General features: G+C 26.4%; 1 protein-coding gene across 1 annotated transcript in view; it reads left to right on the forward strand.

Annotated features, from left to right (window-relative positions):
• Positions 1-23,262, forward strand: part of LOC107444471 (beta-alanine transporter-like) — a 293,044-nt gene that overhangs the window by 264,030 nt on the left and 5,752 nt on the right. Inside the window, exon 10 of the mRNA XM_071179361.2 lies at positions 1,157-1,219. Within this exon, the coding sequence (XP_071035462.2) occupies positions 1,157-1,219 (63 nt within the window). The remainder of the gene's footprint in view (positions 1-1,156; positions 1,220-23,262) is intronic.

Raw genomic sequence — 23,262 nt, forward strand, 5'->3', positions numbered from 1 at the left:
TTAAAAGAGGAAAAAAAGAAAATCAAACTAGTTTTAGAAAAAAAATGAACTTATCGTATTAGTGAATATTTTAAAAAAAAATTATATGCATGCAATTCATAATAATTCATTGGTGAAAATCATAATCAATATAAAAAAAAAGTATACCTCCACCCTGCAGAAAAAAAACTTACACCAACCACGAAAAGATAAAAATGCTATACAATAGAAAATCATTCAAGTTGCTTTGCAATGGAAAAAGTCACATGAATATTTTTAATAAACTAAAGTCTAAATAAAAAAGTCAATGATATTCACCTATACCAACCTCAGATTGAACGTCACGTCAATCTCAAGTGTCAAAGCAATTGCTTTCTGCAGATTGTTTAAAAATTTGTCTTGGTTATATTTAAAGTTCAAGTAACATTTAATTATGTTTTAAACATTGCTTGGTACGTTATCGTCAATAATAATACTCTTGATATTATCATATTAGATATCTATTGCTGTCGTTTTTGACCATGATATTTTCCAATTTATAAATCATCTTTAATACTATATAATCGATGAATAACATCAACATCTATAAAAATCACATACGATAATAGTTATTAACAAAATTAATCCTAATGGTATCGCTAAACTTAAACGCAATACATTAGTTATTTATCGTAAGACTACAACTCAGCAACTATAAATAAATTTCTCAATAATTATAGCTATTGATCGTAATATTATCATTGCTTACGTCTATTGTATATTTCGTATCATCGTGAAATATCATAAATTATAAATACCGTATATATACATAGTTGATAGTATAGAGGGCAAAATTATAGTTCTCGATAATTATCGTACATTCTGTATTTATCATAAGACAACCTCTAATATTAATATATCACATCCACAACTAATATAGTAATTATACATATAATTATTGATTTATAAAAGTTGATATTTATCACGATATTAAACGTGTCGATATTTTATTACACAATCGGCATTTTTGGTTTTAAAAAAATAGCATTTGCGACATATCAGAATCATTTAAATTATAATTATTAAAATATATAGCAATATTTAGCGATATATCAGCCTATTCCACGCAATACCCCAATAGTCAGAAATATTTAGCAAACTTTTCATTGCACTAACAAAATTCTGTCTTCTTTCCTAGAATGGACCACAAAAATGGAATTTTAAAAAGCATGGAAAAGAAACCCCATTCACCTATTCTTGGGTAAGTATCTAGGTTTAAAATGCTTTTTCACCAGTCGGGGGAAAAAAATAAGCACGTATTCTTTAGTTTACATTTAATGAGGATACTTTTTCTGGTATTATGCAGATAAATAAAAAAAAGAAGCATTGTTCTAAAACAAAAGATTCTCCTAAAAGCTGGGATCGAACAAATGATAAAATCATGAGATTAGAAACATGTTATACCATCAAATTTCATTTATCCGAACGTGAATATTCTAGAGAATGTGCGATCGGATAGTTATTCTATTACTGCGCCTTTTTTTATTACTGAGTCGTGTGCCTTCTATTGTGAAGGGTAATGGCCATTTTAAGGAGTATAATTAAATTTTGTTCCTTAAGAAATTGCAATAGAATATAAAAGAATTCCTGTCAACCGCTCTTAAAGCGTACTATTTCTTAATTAGTGTGGTCATTAAATCTAGATCCTTAATGTTCTAAGTTTTGAAAGGGCATTTGGAAATGGAAGTAAAATTATGGAGGGTCAATTTGGAATTAATGCCTCATTAAAGAATTTTAATTGTGATTTTTATTCTTTGCGTTATTTTACTTTTATGAATTAGATTTCAACACGGAAAATTCTATCTATTACTTGGATCGAAAATTAGAATTTATTTGCATGTGTAATTGCAGAATTTATTTACAGATTTACATTACATTGCTCATTTGACAATTTAAAATTTAGCCCCGAAACAAATTTACGTTTTATATTGTTTCCAGTTATAACTAATGTTATAAAGTAATTGTGTTATTTTCATGTTTAAGCTTTATTATTTCACAATAAGAGCTGATACTACTTCAGATTACTATGTACATGTGAAAGTTTGGCTTGGTAACTTAATCACAAAACATTTGCTATTTGAGAGCTTAGTGGATGAAAAATTAAAAAAAAAAACAACTGAAAATATCTTAATTCTGTTTTACCTAATTATAAAACATTTATACAGTAAGTCTTTAAATACATTTCAGTAACTTTAGTACCAGAGTGACACTATAAATATGTCCATAGTAGAAGAATGTTGCAAGTGCAATTGGCATTAAACAAGTCTTTCAGTATAGAGTAAGAACGTCATGACAGGACACTATGACAGGACAATTGAAATGGATGTCAAAGGTTTATATATTTCGACAAGCATAAAACTCAAATTCCAGGAGTAATACTAACTCTTAAAATCTATTTCGTCATTTTTGGATTAAAAGTCAAAGCATGACACAATTCATTTTTAGTGACAGCATATATACTTTAAAACTTACTCAAATTCATTAAAGTATATCTTAAAACCTTTATCCGCACTGCTCTTAAATTGTTCTTTTTTTGTACTTGTTTTACAAAATTTAATGTTATATTTCTTAAACTGTCAACCATTTTAAGTTATTCTTTTCCAATAACTTACCTAGAACAAACATCGAATAGTTTTCTTAAAAATAATTACATTTCGTAAACAAGTGTTTGAAATCTAGTCAAAATAATTAAAATTTAGTTAAGATTAAAAAATTCGTTCTATATTTAATAAATAAAACAGATTTTTTTGATCTAGAATATCAGTTAACGTATATCTCTTTACCTTAAAAATAAATTTGGATGAAAATTCACAGTTAGTAATTTGGGAAATTACTCTTACAGTTTCCCTTTCGATCTAAAATGTTGAAAAAAACCTATAAAAGTGTTTATTCTTTATTTTTCCAGCTTGGAGAAAAGTCTACAGCTAGTAACTTTCGAAAAATTTCTCTTTTACAGTCGTTCTCTTTTTGCTCTTATTTGATGACTGCCAAAACTCTGTAAAATAGTTTCACCTTTATAAAACCATGGAGGAAATCTACAATTAGTAAATTTCGAGAAATTTTTCTTATAGATCTCCTTTAGATTTAAAATGTTGAAATAGTTTCTGTAAAATAACTCTGAGCAAAGTCGAAACTGTTTTACAGAGTTTTGTATCTGACTGAACAAAACTCTGTAAAATAGTTTCACCTTTATAAAACCATGGAGGAAAATTTACAGTTAGTAAATTTTGAGAAATTTCTCTTATACTTCTTTAGATTGGCAGCAAAAACCTATAAAAGTGTTCATCTATTTTTTTTTTCAATTTAATTCTAAAGCTAGTAAATTTTGAGAAATTTCACTTTGAAAGTCGTTCTCCTTTCGATCGTAATTGTTGACAGCTAAAACCCTGTAAAATAGTTTTACCTTTATAAAACAACCATGGAGGAAAATTTACAGTTAGTAAATTTTGAAAAATTTCTCTTATAGTTCCATTTCTGAACTAAATTGTTAACAGTAAAAACCCTGTAAAAGTGTTTCTCCTTTATAAATACAGTATGGAAGAAAATCAACAGCTAGTAACTTAAGAGATTGCTTCACCATATATCTAAAATGTTGACAATATTTGTTTAGACCAATGACAGATTTTATGACAAAAGATAAAACTTCCACAGAAAATAAGAAATTTGGCAATATAGTTCTGTACTATATATAGAATGGAAACATAAAATACAAATACTGTAGGTTAATTAACATACGATTACTTCGGTACTATAATGAAACAAGTTGACTAAAATAAGGGACAAGCTACTATTCAATCGACCAAAAAGGATTAACTAATAGGATAAGGTAATAAGACAACTTGTTAATTTTATCTCAAAATTCCGCACTTTATATTATTCTCTCATATGTATACATGTTTTAACAAGAGGAAGAGTTTGTTAAAACTAAATGGTGTTTTTATAAATTTTCCCACGAAATATTTTTCGAAAATTACGCAGCTATTAATAAGTGTTAATAACTAAGTAATAATGACAAATTTAATAATGATATTAACAAAATAAAATTAACATAAATTTAATAATATTAACATAAATTAAATAATATTAACATAAATTAATGAAATAGTATTAACATAATTTAAATAAAATTTTGTTTCAAATGTATAAACTGTATTTGTCTGAAAATTAAACCTTCAAAAAATTCAATGTTTTTATTATATTTTATATTTAAATTAAACTTTAGAAGGAAACAGCTGATTCAAATTTAGTATCTGTCACACAAAAATCATCTGACTAAAACTGAACGAAATCTGTGTTACTTATTGAGCTAGTATTTTTGAATTGATAACTTTAAGCAACCCAACAAGATTAATAAAATTTTTGTATAAATTTTCTCGTTAACATCAAGTCAATTAGCCTGTTTTTCCCCTACTATCTTAGCAGATAGAATACAGTGAAACCTGCCAAGTTGACCACCCTTGTAAGTTGGGCACCTGCATAAGTTGACCTCAATTATCAAGAACGGAATTTTTCCTATATAATATAAAGAAGCAAAACCTTTGTAGCTTGACCACCTGTCTATCTTGTATGTTCACCACTGAAATAAGTCAATTTTGTCTAGGAGTATTATGAAATTCTATTCTAAACCCCTCATAAGTTGACCAGAAAAAAGAAAATTCAAAAACTTTTCTGTCATTTTTGCAATGTATGTTAAAATTTCACTCGTTTGGTGAAATAGTGTAAAAAGCTTATCTAAACCCATTTGTGAGTTGACCATCAGGGGAAACTGTAAGGGGTCAGCTTTTGACCATTTCTTTCATCCGTTCATTGAAAACAGGTGTGTTAGTTGAAAAGTTGCTCTTCCAGTTGCAATAGTGAGCATTTGAATAAATGAATGCTCTGAAATATGCGTTGATCCTTTATTTATGGTCTTTGATCTTTAAGTGTTGTAAATAGATTTTAAAGTGTTCAAATAATTTTATTTTGTCAAAGTTTTCAAATTACATGTTTTCGTGTTCTGATATTTTAAGAAATTATATTTATTAAACACTTCACATGCATAACTAACGAAATAATTTTTTTTTTTTTTAAAAATGATTAAATATTAGAATTATATGTATCAAATTGAAGTTCATTCAGGTTTAAACACATTTCTTAAGATATTCATTTGCATATTTTCTGAATAAAATTTTTAAGTCAAGCAAAAAAATATTAAATATATAGGAACATGATATAAGAAACGAAAAAGTAAACAATGACCCACCCCCTCTATAAGTTGACCACTTGTCTAAGTTGACCAATAAAACAATGCACCACAAGTGGTCAACTTACACAAGTTTTACTGTACACATTTCAGGGCTACGCAATTTTTTTCCTCTCCACACTTTTCCCCTCTCCGTTACCATAGTTACTGCTTTTTTTCCCCACAGCATGTTTCAGCGGAAATACTGGTGAAGTGGGAGCACGATGGCAACAGTGAGGGGAAATCACATAACCTTTAAATGCTGATTTTGCTTGCAAGAAACATAACCGCTTCCAATTTTAAGAAATACTTCATATTATAAAATATTTGACATCCATATATAATAAAATATTCAGCATCCGTAACACAAACACAATATTGAAGAAATTATTTCCAGCAATTTATGATTCAAGAGTAAGAATTAGCTTGGTATCGGACCTATCATGAGAAGTTAGTTTTGTATTTTTAACTAACACAAATAAGAGTTACTCTTAAAAATTGCTCTCCGTGATGATGAGTTTGTCTTAAAGCTTGACCTAGAAGTTTATTTGTCGTCTGGGTTTTGTTTATCGTAATAAGAACACCATGTTGAACATTAAAAATCCCATCGGCTTTCGACTTCGAAAATAAATAACGTGCAATCAATAATATGGCCATAACAATTGCTTTATTGTTTCAAAAGTTTTAAAAATTCCATAGTTACTTTTTAACTTAAAGTAACTGCATTTTGAAAGAATGTACAAGTTATAGCAAAATTTAGAAATAATCTACAGTCAGAATGCATCCCCAAATTTGACAAATAAATTTGTCACGGTGGATTGCTATCTTATTATGAAGGTGTGAAAGTTTCAAAGAGAGATTACGAACGCATGGGCTAATTACTTCCGCTATCTGAATCATAAACAACTTCATAGACAGGTCACAACAACGAAATATTTTGGTTCAGAATTAGAACGCAATAATATTACAGGGAGGTAAGAACATGATTAATGATGGTATGCAATTCTAGAATTAATTCAAAACACGATTAATTTCAACACTTAGTATCCAAACAGCTAATTAATTATTGAATGTAACACTATGCAAATATTGTTAAGTCAGACATTGTTCTTTTTATCCTATGTCTGATCGTTGCATCAGTAGTTGCACTTTATTAAGAACTGTAAGGTTTCCCTTAAAAGCAGCTGTGTTAAAATAGAATTTTTTAGGGAATCTGTAAATTCCTTTTCTGCATTATTTTTTCCTAAAACGTACTAACAAAAGTCACAAAAATCACGAAAGCTAATAAATATTCATCCATTTGTATTCTAATTTAGAAGAAATTTCACCATTAATCTCAGTTTTTTGAATTGTTCACCATAATGAAATGTTTAATTCTGAATACAAACAAGTAATAAGTTTCTTATCAATAATAAGATTTCAGGTAATTTTTGAACTCACATTTAGAAAACTATTGAGTTTCAAATTATTTGAAGCCAACTATAAATAATTTTGTGTGCAAAAACAACTACTTTTTGGAGCCAAAGTCTTCAATTGTCCAACTAGTGTTCAATAAGCACACAGCATAACAAATTTATGCCCGAACTTTAAGGACACAATAAAAGCAGTAGTTTTTCATTTTCAAGAAAAGAACCAGCTTTCCAATTTGCCATTAAATACAATGTGTTATCAAAATAATCAGCAATTTTTTTTCCAAATTGCCTAACTGTAGTTAAGAAGAAAATTGTACAGGATAATATCTGTTGCACAGAGCCAGAGCAACGGTGAAACGCTCTCCAAATTGTTTAAACATTTAAGGCTCTTTTTTTTCGTTTGAATGCTGACTTTTCGAACATTGCAGTTCATACTTTTCTCGTGACATCAGTAGTATATGGGGGGGGCTAGAGGACACTTTTGCCCTTTCCATATACTACTATTAATTTCCTATTTTTAATATTAAAAAAAATTAAAATAGACCAATATTTTACATTTTTATATGAAATATCAGTATATTTAAAAATTCTTATTTTTATATTAATAATTTTTATTTTATTAAAACCTTATTGAAAATATCGTTTTTTATTTTACATGTAATTCATAATCGTAATATTTATTTTTACCTTTAAAATCAAAAATATATTTTCCACTATTAATTTTTCTTATAGCTTTATCAGATAATTCACCATGACATTTCGAGAGATAAAAATCTTTCTCATCATTGTCTACTTCTAATCTAGCTATAATAGAGTCACCGTATTTTGTATTTATTTTTCTCAATGATATTAAATTATATTTACCTATCTCGAGTTCATTTAATTTGTATGTTTCAGGAAATCGTTTGAGGTCATTAAATTCTTCCATTTATTTAAGAACATTTTTTGTAATATAATTTCTGTAATACATACACTTGTATAACGAACATCCAGGTCCTAAAATTTTAGTACATTTAGGTACATCAATGTCAATCGATGGTATATTCAATTCATCTAATATCTCTTTTTCTAAAATACCTCCTTTATAAGCAAATGTACCACCATATAGTTGATATAGGTTATTTATATAATTTTTTACATCTTGATGATTTATCCATAAACTATTCTTATTTCTATTAAATCTTAATCCGTGTACTTCTGAAGTACATTTACGTACAATCTTCAATTCTTGATCATTCAATTCACAATTAGGTGTAAATACGCCAATATATTCACCGATTGGTAAATTTAAATGAACCCATCCTATCTCTCTTACAATCTTACGACTGGGAAAAATAAATCCCTGAATGTTTAGGATGACTGTAATCTTATCCATTTATTAAGAAACATTTTTTTAAAAGCCAAAAGGTACAGTATCATAATTATCTAAAAGTCTACGTTTATCGTATCCAAAGGTATAACGTTTATTTGTTTTAATACTTGAAATATTTCTATCTTTTTCGATTTTAAACTGATTGATTTCTACATCCAAATAATCTGTTTCACCTGTTATTATTTTAGCCCTATTATCAAAGTCTAATATGGTTTCACTCTGATAAGACATTTTAAATCCTTTTACTTTTCCATATACAGATTTATCATTTAATTTATACCCATAATCTTTAGAGGCTCCAGCTATCCAAGATGTAATATATTTATCATTTCCCAATTCATCAGTCCATTCTCCTAACATGCATCCCGTTTCAATTTTATTGGTTCCGTCGTCTATATATACTACACTATCTGTATCATAATAAAGTACTTTATCTCCTAATTTATCTAACATTTCATATAATCTAATTCTGGCAGAACTAGTTGTAAAAGCAGCTATATATATATTAGTATTGAAGTTATTTTTTTCAAATATATCTTTCATTTTATAACTCATTTCCACACAATCGTCATTCAAAAAATTCATATTCAAATCTTTAATAGTATCATTTAGAATAATTCTATAAAAATCTTCAATTTCCATCACATATTCAGTTTGTTTCATGTTATTTCTTTGACCAAACTTACCCCATAAAGAATTTAAACATATTTTAGCTATGAATCTCAAACCTGGATTTTCTTCAATTTTATCTAATTCTATATCTAATTTTTCTTTAACTATTTGTCTGTATTCTTCTTCATTTTTGAAATTGTTTTTCCATTTATCGCATGTTTCTAGTTTAATCTTTAAAAACGTTTTAACATATTCTTTAAACAATTCATTTGTTTTATTTTCAAAATGCCAAACCTCATATATATTCAATATTTTATATCCTTTTTTAACAGCTAATCTGATCTCATCGGTAGTCCACGTTCCTATTAGACATCTTTCGTTATCAGTGTGTTTACACTCAGAATTTCTTATCTCATAACACTGCTTACATTTTTTCTTTTCTAAAGTGGTTTTGAAATGATTACATTTTATTGTTTCAGAACAAGTTCTACATAATGAAAATATTAATTTTTCTGCTTTATAAGGTAATACTGGATGATATAATTTTCTAGGTGGAAGTACTTTACATTTTATTAATCCATACCAATTTTCATCGTATTTTTTAGGATTAAATATTTTGATTGGATGACCTTCTGGATAGTTATCAAAATAATTTACAGTAGGATATAAAGAACATACGTCAATATATCTGCCTTTTTCATTACTTTTCATTTCATATTTTAATTTGGTAGGTTCACATCTTCCACCATAAAAAGCATCTCTAGGATTTAAAGGTTCTATAAAATCTCTCTTCCATTCTTTTTTCATGTAATTTTTCATATCCTTATTATTATCAAAATCACACTCCCAGATATTTACCAATTCATAACCTGCTTCAATTATATTTTTATTGATCTTCTTAGTTCGTTTATATAAATCTTCCATGAGCAATTGATTAACAGTGTTTACTTTTGTTCTAGTGAAACATTTGGTACATCCATGCCAGAAACATCCATTAAATTGAAATACTGTATTTTTATAAAATCCATCTACCTTATAACATTTTTCACCTAATTGTAATTTTTTCTCTCCTCCATTCAAAGCATGGCGTATATTAATATTTTCCTTTTTTGATATGTAATCTAACCAAGCTATTGATTTTTTACTGTACTGATCTTTTTGAATGACAATTTCATCAATAGCTATTGTGTTTTCTTTCAAGAATTTATCTCTGTAAATGGCCATACATAGACCAGCTAAAGTTACATATTTAAACGGATCTATATTCACAGTTACTAAGAATAATCTTCTTAATTCTAAACAACCTTTTCTTAAAATATCTACATCAGATCTACAGTATTTTATAAATTCCTTTTGGAAATCAAAAGTTTCATGTTTAATGGAATCATACCATTTATCAAATTTTTTCCTGTCTTCATCAACCATATAATTATATCCATAGTAATATTTATCTGGATATTTACCAATATAATTTTGATTCTTTTGTTTGTTGAATAAATGAGGAAAATAACTCTTGGCCAGTTCATTTAAACCAAATGTTTTAGGAAATTTTTTAAGTGCACACATTGTAAAATTAATAGAATCAATAAATCTTATATAGTAACCATAAGCATTCATATATGTTAGTTTATTTCCTTGGTAAATTGTAAATACTTTAATATGCTTTTTGAAACAATATTTAGCTAAAAATTGAAAATCAAATCCTTTTCCATAATGAGCTATAACTGTATATCCTTCGTGTTCCTCGCTAAATAACCATTCACAAAAATCGTTTTCATTTTTAAATTCTGTTTCATTTCCATCAAAATCATGACATATAACTAGATTCACTTCATGAATTCCTGTATCTTGCTTGGTTTCAACATCAAAAAATAAGTATTTTCCTGTTTTACATTTCTTACACCAATCTATTTTATTACATTTATTTTTTACACAATTATCTTCACATACACCTCCTTTACTGTTTTCATATTTCATGAAACACTCATGACCTTTCATAACCCATTTCCAACAATTATTACAACGATATTCACCACATATATGTTCTTCTGTTTTCCTTTCATTTCTATTAATATTTCTTTTACATTTTAGACATTTCCATAGTAATTTGCAAACAGTAAAACCTTCTGAATTTTTCTTGTTATGATTATCAAAACAATTTTCTCCTAAGAATTTCCGATTACATTTTTTACAAAATATTTCCTCTCCTTCACAATTAGATTCTTCAACAAAACACCTATCACATTTTAAAGGGCATTTATGTTGATTTGAACGTTTATAACCCACTTTACAATAATTACAATAATTATTCTTACCTAAAAATCCTGTCATTGATGTAATGACATCGAAATGATTTCTATTCTTATATATAAAAATACATGTTGATTTATAATCACCATTATATATAATTTCATTACCATTTTCTCTACAAACTATATTGATCTGAATGTCTAAACATTTTTCAAATATTTTAACTTCTTCTAAACTACACACTTCTAAAGGAATTTTACATACATCATGTAATTTTATAGCTAATGTTTTTTGTAAAACACGACCTTTTTTAATATAAATTATTTCATTACTTGATAATTTTTCAGTACATAATTTATCACTTAACAGTTCAGGATTTTGGATAGCTAAAGCTGTTACAATTGATCTAGCCAAACATATATTATCATCATTTTTTATTTGACAAATACTTTTCTTTTTTGCTGGATCTGTTTCAGAATACATTTTTAAAGCCTTGTGTCTACCACCATGAGGTAATTCGATGACATTAAAATCAAATATACACTCTGTTATATCGAGTTCTTTATATTCAATTTGGTTGGATAATTTATCAATGTATTCATTAAAAGCAGTTTTAGTTGACATCATTTTATCATGAAAAGGTACATTTAATTTAGGATTATGTATAATTACATCTACTTTTCCTGTAATATTTCCAATAGCCCTTTTAAATATATTTCTTAAAATATTATAATATTGTTCAGGCAAAATTTTAGATCCTGCCACTCTATATTGTTTTCTATAAACTTTATATTTTTCAATATATTGACCTCTGAATTCAATAATTTTATAATCTGGTTTAAAGAAATTTTTAAGATTTACCTCTACTTTTACCTTATCTTTTATTTTTTGAGGCCTATACAAAGCATTTAAATTAGTTTCAGTTATTATATTTTTTTCTTCTTTAGGTATAAATTTACCATCTTTATATTTTAAATTATAAGAATCAAAAACTTTTTTTAATTCATTTCTATACTTAGGATATTTATTAAATAGTTTAGTTTTGTTTTCCATATAATAAGAAACATCCAATCCTAAATAATCTGATAAAACAGATTTATAATTTCCTGTACTTTTGATATAAGAAACTACTGATTCAATAATATTTGATTTTAATCTCTTATCAGTCAGGACAGGAATTTTAAGTTTAGTTATCAATTCTCTTAGTTTTTTAATACTGAAAGTTGAGAGTACATTACTCAAGTGTTTGAACTCCTTTGTCATGTTACTCATTTATAAGGAAGAAAATTTATAAATACTTTTATAAAAAGGAGTTCATACGTTTTATATGAAAATTACTTCTAAAATGTCTTTGTTTATGTGAATAAGTATAATTTTTGCCACAATCGCATTCATAATATATATATTTTCTTTTAAGATCACAATCTATACATCTTTTAAATAAATATTTTTTATATTTGTAAAATTCGTCAGCTGATTTCAAAGTCTTACAATCGCAACAAAATTTATCTTCCATTTATTAAATGGAGTTTTTATAAATACTTTTCTGTCTCTTTAAGAAACGAATTCCAAATTTCATCATAAATGTTTTGTTTTTTAGGACTACCTAACTTAATATTGTTAGAAATATTATAATATTCACATATCTTTTTCATAAAATATTTATAATTTAAACTCTTTTTAAAATACATATAATCTAAAAATTTTAAAAACATTTCATCTGCTTCAACTGTAAAAATCAAGTTCAATTTTCTTTTTAACTTTTTAAAAAAACTAATTCTCGAATTGTATCTCTGTTTTAAATATTGGTCAAAGTCTTTCGTATCATAATAATATTTTTCTTCTTCCTTATCAAATGTAATTTTTAAATTTGAATGGCTATTCCTTTTAATCTGATTAAATATTTCGAAATAATGACTTTCCATTTATTTACATAATAATAATTAAAACACTTTCCTCTCTGACCTTATCAGCGGGAGGAAAATCGAAGAAACTTTTTTCATGCCACTTTGCGGTAAAAATTGACCGCTTCGTGGGATTCTAACCGCAGAGTGGTGTGATGTTCTTATCTGATGATAATCTTCTTTATACATATAATCTTCTTTAACAGAATAAAGGAAAATATTATACTAAATTTAATCATTTAAAATTAAAAGATTATGATATGGAGAGATTTAAAAATTCAATTGATTCCTAAATTAGAATAATATTTTTTTCATCTATCCAACTATTAAATTCTTCAGGGTAACCTAACCATTTTACGAATAACTTATTATCTTTTCTTTTTATTATTTTTTCAATCTTATATGTTTCATTTTTCTTATTATATTTTACTAATTCTTTTTCATAATAAGTTCCTTTAATTTCTTCACCATTTAAATCTTTCACTCTATAAGTTATAGGATCTGTTTTCAATATTTCAGATATTATAAAAATTTCTTCTGTAAATGTAGGATGATAACCTCTGGTAAATGTTTCTTTATATTTTGAAATTCTAACTTTATCACCTATTTTAAACTTTGGTTTCTTTATTTCTTTTTTAGAAAATAAATTATTGTATACGATACTTTCATTTTCTGTCCGACTGGCTTGTGAGGGTGTCATTTTAATAGATCGATGATAAGAATTATTATAATTATAAACTAATTTATCTAGTACTTCTAAGTATTTATTTGTATTATTTGCTGCCATATATTTTCTTATTTTTCCATTAATTGTTCGATTAAATCTTTCAACAATAGAACATTTTATTTCAACATTTTCAGTAGTAAACCAATGAATATTATTATCTTTGAATAATTTTTGAGTATCTTTATTTATAAATTCCGTACCTTTATCCGTTTGTAGTTTCTCTGGAATTCGTTCTTTAAATATTAACTTGAAAGCATTTGATACTTCTTCGCCTGTTTTTCTTTTTATTGGAATAACCCAAGCATATTTACTAAACATATCAATAACTGTTAAAATATAATTAACTCCACTATTATATTTACTAAATGGTTTTATAAATAATAAATCGGCTTGCCATTGATCATCAATATGTGAAACGTAACATCTCCTTCTTCTAAATTTACGAATAATTGGTTTATATCTAGTATAAACATCTTGTTCATGTAAAAATTCTGTAATTTGTTTTTGAGATAAACCTGTTTTTCTTTTTAATTCATTGATACCACAATAACCTTTTTCGGGATCATAATATACTGTTTCTATGACCCCGTTTTCTTTAAAAAAGTACTTTTTTTAGATCCACAAACTTCACATATACCTTTCCTCATCAATCTTCCATTTTTAGAAGTTTCTTCATAAACATCTTTAGTATTAGTAAAATTTTTACATTTTAAACAATAAATCATTCCCATACCAAATGTTCTTTTGGCTTTGATAATAGGTTTAACAATTCCTCTTTCTATTCTTTCTCTGATTGTAGGATTTGGAATTGTATTTAACTCTTCTATCATATTTTTATCACATACATCATTTCTAGTTTTAGTATCTTTATTTTTAAGGTAACAAACATCATGTTTATATGCTATTTCATCTACTCTGTTAATGGGCTTACTCCATTCTTTATATGTTAAATCATCGTTTAATCTTTTCTTTCCATGTAATAATTGTGTTCCAGGTCCTGTAAATTGATGTCCTGGTAAATGCATTTCAAAGGGCAAATTATTAATTGTTGAATTGATAAAGCCAGATCCTTTTTGACCACATTCTTTACAACAAAATTTGAACTTTCCGTCTTTACTTAATTTTCCAACTTTGAATATATTACTTTTACACGTCATTTATAGGCAATAAAAAATTATATGTATTTGTAGCCATTCAATTGAGTTTTTTTAACGTATTTCTCTAAAGGAAAATATTTCAAACTTTGAATAAAATCAGCCTCTTTTTTATGAATTTCTTCTTCAGTTAATGTATTAGCTTTAAACAAATTCAGTAGTTGTTTATAAAATTTGTAAGTATATTTATATTCTTCTTTTCTTTCGGATATATTTAAAGATCTGTCAACCACTTCAATCACACCAGCTCCTAAACTCAAAGCTGATAAAGGGATTAAAATAAAACCAGATAAGCCAGACGCACTAAATAAAAACTTACTCATAGATAGTGCGATACTAATCTTTTGATAGTAATTATAACTTTTTCTGTGAATAAAAATTCTTTTCTCTAAATATTCTTCCATTACATAAATTCTTTATTTCGGTACCTCATATTAGGATTGACTAAGTCTAAAACTAAAAAATCATATGGTTTTTTGATACAGTTCTTATACATTTTATTAAATTCTTCTTTTGTTAATTGACCATCTATTTCTCGTATTATTTGTTTAATTTCTTTTTGTTTCATATCGAAAAATATAAAATAATTGCTGTTACTTCTGATGGTTATAGGTATTTTATAATAGTACTGACTTATATAGATAAGGGATGTATTTTTCTTTCTTCCTCGTATAAAAAATTCTTCTATAGATTGTTGATCTTTTTCACATATACAATCATCAAATACAACTAAATTCATATAGGAAGGATCCAAGTCATCTACGGTAATAAAATCATCTAGTTTGGAAGAAAACAAAACTTGATCTTTTTTAAATTTTTTATATTCTTTCAAAACTTCTTTTTTATTCTTTAAGCCTTTACATTTTTGAATATCTTCTAATTCTACATCTGTAAATTGAATGTATTTTTCTTGTAATTTTTCATACTTAGATTCAAATATGTCTTTTGTACACATGTAAAGTCTATCAAAGTGTAAATAGTCATAAATTAAATTGATTAATAAGTTCGATTTTCCACTGTTGGAAGAACCATTTATGATTAATCTAAAGGGATGTATAGGCAATAGAGGATGTTGATTTGGATCTTTAAATTCATCTGGTTCATTATAGTCTTTAATTACAATTTTAGAATACATTTATTAATTAAAAAATAATCTACTACGAGTAAAAAATAATCTACTACGAGTAAAAACTATTATTAAAATAAAAATATTTTTTTTAAATAATTTATTCTTTTAATGGTTCATATAGCGGTACTCGTGTATTATGACAAATTTCCGCAAGAAGTATACAAACTATCTTTTCTTTGTTTGAATTATAAAATTCTTCTGGTAATATATTACTTTTATTTTTTATTAAAAGACAGAAATCTATTTTAGAAACAAATTCTATTACAAAGTCTTTATCAATATCTTGATATTGTATAATATAATCCCAATTTACATAATCTTGAAATTTTCTTATAAGGTTCATTGATAATTTTTGATATCTAGATACAACATTCATATTTAAACGGTCAGAATAATTTTCTATAAATCTTAAATCCAATTTTTGGAATCTTGATATTTCATACCAAGTCACTTTATCTAAATGTCTCTCAATAAAACGGATAGATAAGGTTTGGTATCTACATATTTTTTCCCAATCTACATCAGAGGCATGTTTTTCAATAAAAGGTTCATTGAGTTTTTGATATTGAGAAATAATATACCAATCATTTGGCATCGTTCGATTAAAACTTCAGATAATTCAGAAAATTGAAACACATATTCCCATTTTAAATAATCTGCTAAACTTATAATTACATCTTCTGAAAGTTTCTTTCTAGAAAAGTCGTTCCAATTAATTTCATTGGCCATTTATTAAGAAGAAAAATTTATCTTTTCAATATGTAAATAAGGCTTTAATTTACAACCTCCTCCTGTTAACACTGATAATGTTAAAACTTCATTTAACTTTCCATACGCAAACATAGTTATTGAATCTTCATTAACATTTATCTCTTTATCAAGAAGTACTTCTTTCACTTTTTCTAAACGTATTTTTGGCTTTTCATTCATTTTGTCACAGGCTAAAAAAATTGTAATTTTCATATACATGTTTTGTGATAATTTTAAGTTTGAATCTAAAAGTTTTGAAGTAGTTTCGTTGAATTCAAAAGTCTTGTAACCCACACCTGTAAACTGAACAAGTCTATCTGTGGTAGCGCAAAAAGTTTTATTATCAACGTAATATTTATTAGCAACGTCAGTATCATTTATGGGCCATTTTACACTCGATATTCTTTCGTTGTGAGCATAATAACTTCTATTAATTTTATCCCACAGTATACAATAATAATCAAGATGTTTTTTGGTAACCACATCGCCTTCTTTTTCAGGTTCTTTTACATTTGATATGATTTTATTTTTAGCATCAAAATTATTTTCATCATGTATTAAACTTTTGTCATCGACATATTTTTTAGTTGAAGCATCATTGTCCTCTAGAGGAGTAGCTATATTTCTAATACATTTATTTCTAGCATTAAAATAACCGTTATTACGAATCAAACACTTATTTTTTAAATCATCTACATATTTTTTAGTTGAAGAATCATTATCTTCCTGAGGATGTAAAACATTTTTTAATAGTTTACTTTCCATATCATAATTACCATCATTCGTTAATTTAAATCCTACACCTGGTGGTCCTAAAGGTCCTTCTTTTATTTCATTGTCGTAAAGTGGATAATAAGCAGCCATTTATTAAAATAGAAAAAATCCTTTATGTTTTCAGAGTTTTAATCATTTTTATATCCTGAGTTGACATATTCAAGGAGCATTTGTTTCTCTCTTTCAAAATAAAGTAAAAAACATAATTTTTAGTAGTATTATTTCTCAACCTCCAATTGAATTCAATCATTAAATTACTCAAGTTCGTATAATTTTCATGGTTTGCCAAGTTGAAACAAATTATAGGATACTTACTGAAATTTGAATAGTTTATCATACAACCAGTTTCAGAATTTATATTATTCATTCCTGATTCTAAAAGAGCATAATATAATCGATTATAATCATTTTTATTAAAGTCCATCATATAACTTACAGTGGGAACTTTAATGTTATTAATCATTAACCAACATTCTATCATATCCAAGTGATCAAACATCATATTATTTTGATTCATGTTTTCATTTCTATCTTCATATTGAGGAATGACAAATAAACTCAAAACTTCATCAGATGTAGCAGGAATGGAATAAGACCCACTGGAATTTTTATAAAATACATTTGATTTGATAATGTTATAATGATCCCAATTTATTTCTATAGGAGTATTTGATAATTTTAATTCATTGAATTTTACAGATGCTGAATTTTTAAATCTAACATAAGGTAACCAAAGTGATAAATCTTCAACAAGAACCTTAAAATCTGGATTTTGAATATCTGTATACAACATATTTTTACTATCATTTCTTTGAATTTCTATTTTAACTTGGAAACCTGTCATTACTTTTTTATATTCGTTAAAGAAATCAAATATATACTTTAAAGGAATCCATATTTTTACTGTTTGACTATTTTTAGTAAATTTACATCTTTTTGAAAATCCTTCGTTAAAACTTTCATTTAGTTTAAGGTTTTTAAAAAAATCAGTTATTTTGGTAGTATCTATCAGATTTCCATTATATTTGAAATTGTTTCTATCTACAGAATCAGTTGTATCTACATAAAAGAACATGTTAGTAGCTTCCGATGTTGAATAATCAGGGGTGAAGTGTATCATCCCTAATACTTGATTCATAATGGCTTTATAATTTATAGTGGATTCAACTTCAGTATTTCCTATAATCAACCTGTTTGAATTAATGAGACCTCCTCCATTCACTAGAGTAACATTTTCATTACTTATTACACCTCCATCTCCTTTTACAATTTTTAATTCTTGTTGTAGATATCCCGCAGAATATAAAATATTAGCATTTGTATCATTGATAAAGAAATTATATGTAGCATTTTCATGAATATTATTTCTATTTTCACTTTTTAATTCTCTATATTCAAAACTTTCAACGTCGTTATTATAATAATAACTAGTGTCTTTCAAATCGTAAATTTTATCCATTTATTTAGGAATAAAAAATTTCAATCCAGTACCATGTTTTTTATTTTTAGAAAATATTTCATTCAATTTTTCTCTCACAAATTCCTTAGATTTATCTTCTACAATAGGACTTATAAAGTCTGAAAAGAAGCCTCTTCCTTGTATTTTTTTACTCTTTCTGTACAATCTTTGTTTATTCATTTATTTAGCAATAAATTTGTACTGTACTTCTTGTTTATTTAAATCAATTAGTTCACCTCTATGATTTGTAATTCTCATTCTAATTCGATTAATAGAATCAGATTTAACCGGAAAAAATATTAGTTTATCAAATTCTTTAGTATATAAACTTCCAGGAGGATTTGATGATGTAAAAGAATAAATAACTTGAGATTGAAACTGATTTATATAAGCACCATCCACTATATCACAGTGAATATAAATATTATCATTACCATTAGCTATATCAGCAATAAATTTACCTTCTTGCTCTTCCTCTTCATATATTTTAGGTTCAAAGCCTAAAATTTTGTACAATTCACTTTTAGATAAATCAATTTTATAATTCTTCTCGAGTTTAATACTAAACCTTTGTCTTTCTTCTATTATTCCAAATAATATAGGTGAATCATTTCCAAAATATTTTACCATATAACGATTCAAACCTCTTATATTGTAATGACCATGAGGAATAATGAAATCTGTCCATTTGACTCCATCAAAATATGAAAATTTATTGTTTTTCTCCGTAATATTATTCCATGAAATATACATTGAAAAAGACTGAAGAGCTATCTCTGTAAAATGAAAAGGTCTCGAATACTCAATGGTGAAATCTTCAGATTTATCTACGCTTTTCGAATCTAATATAATATACTTCATTTATAAAGAACAATTTTTTCATTTAATTTACTAGGTTCTTGAGTAAATGAATATAAAACTTCAATAGGAGATTTATTTTTATTTCTTTCAGTTATATATTTCATACAATAGAAACCACATCTTACAGAACTCGGACTTTGTAAAAAACTATCGTTATATCTAATTTCTTTTCCAGAAGTATTTAAATAACTTAGTATGTTTTGAGGAAGAAAATCATTTTTTATTATTCTATTGTTATATTTATATTCTCCAAAAGGATCAAAATATTCAACAAAATTATATTTTGGATCATTATAATAACAAACCCAATGAGTTCCAGGACCTGTAGATACATCTAAATTTATAATTCCGTTTTCAAATTTTCTTATCTTTTTAGGTAACATATCTATAGTAAATATACCTCTAAATCCTTTTTCATTTTTCATATTGTTTTCAATCATTTTGTTGGATATTCCCATGGCTGATAGACTCCCTTTCCACAAGTTTTTTTTTTTTTACCTGATCCAGAAATTTTGTCCAATACTTTTTTAGTACCCCAACCAGCTGCTCCACTAGCTGCTCCTAATGCTAAAGTAGAAAGTAAAGGTACTAAAAATGGTAAAAACCCTCCATTCTTTTTCAGTTGAGTCTTTGATATTTTAATTCTTTTACCTTTATCAATTTGGTTAATTTGTGTAGCTGTTAAATGTAAATCAAAATTGGGTGTTTTACTTTTATCTATTTGTAAACTAAGTTCTTCACCATTTTTATAAGCTGATTTCAATTTAGAAATCTGACTGTCGCTCAAGTATACTTTTTTTACAATATAATTACTCATTTATATACTAAGAAATTTTCCATAGTATTCCTTTACCTGATCGTTTGTCATAGTTCCCTCTCTTAAAAGTAAATCCAACAAATCTACAGTTTTATTATACAATTTTTTACTTTTAGAACCTTTACAAATTTTATCTGTCAAATCAACTAAGATATTCAGTTTATCTTCTAAACCTTTTCCTGTGTAATGTCTACCTTGTTTAATAGCTGATAAAGCTTCTAAATATCTTTTCATCATATTCATTTTATAATCAGCATTATCAATCCTTTTCTGATACTCATCTTTGTTGTTTGTTAAATTTCTATTTTTGGTTTCATTTCCTTTTTCTCTTTTAAATTGATCTCTTTTTGCTTTTGCCCTTTTAATAACTTCTTCAATATCTTCATCAGTTTTATTCCACATTATTGAAGGTAATTCAAATTCTAATTCTTCTAATAATTCTTTATCTAAATTTTTGTCTATATCTATTTTTAAAAACATACTTCCTACATCTTCAGTATAATCTTCCTCTGACTGATTCTCTATCTGAGGTAAAGATCTATAGGTCTCATTCATAGTGAAAGATAAATTATCAACAGCATCTTTTATACCTATCAAGTTTTGTTGTCTAGAAGTTTCTAGTTTTTCCATTTGATGAAGTACAGGTTCGTGAAAATCGGCTAATGATTTTTGTATTCCTATATCTTCTTCTAATTTTATTTCATTATTTTTCCTAATTTCTGATTGTAGTTTAACTAATCTTAGATCATTTTTTAATTGCTCTAACAACTTTTTATTTCTCTCTTTTTCAATACTTTCCATTTATAGGTAGTAAAATGTTCGTTATACAAGTGTATGTATTACAGAAATTATATTACAAAAAATGTTCTTAAATAAATGGAAGAATTTAATGACCTCAAACGATTTCCTGAAACATACAAATTAAATGAACTCGAGATAGGTAAATATAATTTAATATCATTGAGAAAAATAAATACAAAATACGGTGACTCTATTATAGCTAGATTAGAAGTAGACAATGATGAGAAAGATTTTTATCTCTCGAAATGTCATGGTGAATTATCTGATAAAGCTATAAGAAAAATTAATAGTGGAAAATATATTTTTGATTTTAAAGGCAAAAATAAATATTACGATTATGAATTACATGTAAAATAAAAAACGATATTTTCAATAAGGTTTTAATAAAATAAAAATTATTAATATAAAAATAAGAATTTTTAAATATACTGATATTTCATATAAAAATGTAAAATATTGGTCTATTTTAATTTTTTTTAATATTAAAAATAGGAAATTAATAGTAGTATATGGAAAGGGCAAAAGTGTCCTCTAGCCCCCCCCATATACTACTGACATCATACTTCTGTTTTAAAAAATGATTATTTTATCAATATTTCAGTTCTAATAAATTCATTATTTTTCAGAAACCTAGGAAACATTCTTATTGGATTAGGCTAAACCGGTCAGCCGTAATTGCACGAATCAGATTCCTTATTGGAAAATACATATTTTAAATTAATTTTCCGAACAATGGAAGAGTTACAATAAAATAAAACAGTTTGAGAAGGACTCGAAATTTTATTACGGATAAAAACTTATTAGTAATACACTTTAACACTAAATAATTTGTTTGAAGATAAAAAGAGACAGTTTTCCTCCACACTCCTTAAAACCGTTTGAATATTTTCGACTGTTTAAGTACGGTAACGATTTGAACCGCTTTAACAATCCGGTCGCAATCCCTTGACTGGGTAATACAGAACTCAATCATTTATTGTCCCAGTTTTATTCATTTCATTTATTTTCTTATTATTTCTTTTGCAAAATTTATTTACGTGTTTTAACATTACCGTTTCAAATAAACTATCTTAGAAACTACACTAAATGTTTAATACATTTAAATGTTGAAAATAGCCTTTAAGTAATAAAATTTAAAGTAGTTTCTAATTTCAAAGAAACCCCCCCCCCAAAAAAAAAAAATATTTTTTCAAATGCTCCTTAAATGCCCTTCTTTTCTTAATATAAAAACTCTGAGTTTAGGTTTCTAAAATATATCTCTTCATTTATGAAAATTGTAAAAACACTCCCGGGACGTAACATTTTATTACAAAGATAGAATTTCATTTATGGCGCGTTTACTACAACTGAATCAACACTTCGTCGCTTTGAAACTAAACCGTAGTAACTCAAAAAAATCGAAAAATGAGATATTTGGGTCATTGTGTAAAAAAAAAAATTCACCCTTTGAGAAACAGCGTGTTATTTTCATAGTTCCATAAAATTAATTTAGAGAGCAGATAAATCGTTATCGTATTGGCGCGATTACGCCCACTTGGTTTAGGGAATAGTGTAGCAGTGTGCCAGTTGCAACAAAACCTTGGAGAAAACGTCGCTTTGAAGCTAAACCGTGGTAACTCAAAAAAGCAAGTTTTTCAGGAGAGCGATTTTTTCCTACACTGTTGTATGTCAAAATTCGGAATGAAATATGTAATATTCGGGAGGATATTTTGAAGAACATCGTTGTATTTTGAAATAACTCTCCACTTTTAATAAAAGTTTTAGAGAAAAGTGTTGCAACTCAAAGTACCTTCACTTATTTCGAAATCACCACAAAATTAGAAATGCTACAAGAATCAGGCCTGGTTCATTGAAAAATGCTAAGAAACAGGGTTTTTTTTTTAATGTAAATTATTTTGCCATAGCTTCGAGTCAAGCTGCGGTGGAAGTTCCTGAAAAGTTAGAAATCGCTCTCCTGAGAAACTTGCTTTTTTGAATTACCACAGTTTAGTTTCAAAACGA

The sequence above is a fragment of the Parasteatoda tepidariorum genome, chromosome 1 (assembly GCF_982258835.1).
Source record: "Parasteatoda tepidariorum strain Cologne lab strain chromosome 1, Ptep-v5.0, whole genome shotgun sequence".
Taxonomy (NCBI): domain Eukaryota; kingdom Metazoa; phylum Arthropoda; class Arachnida; order Araneae; family Theridiidae; genus Parasteatoda; species Parasteatoda tepidariorum.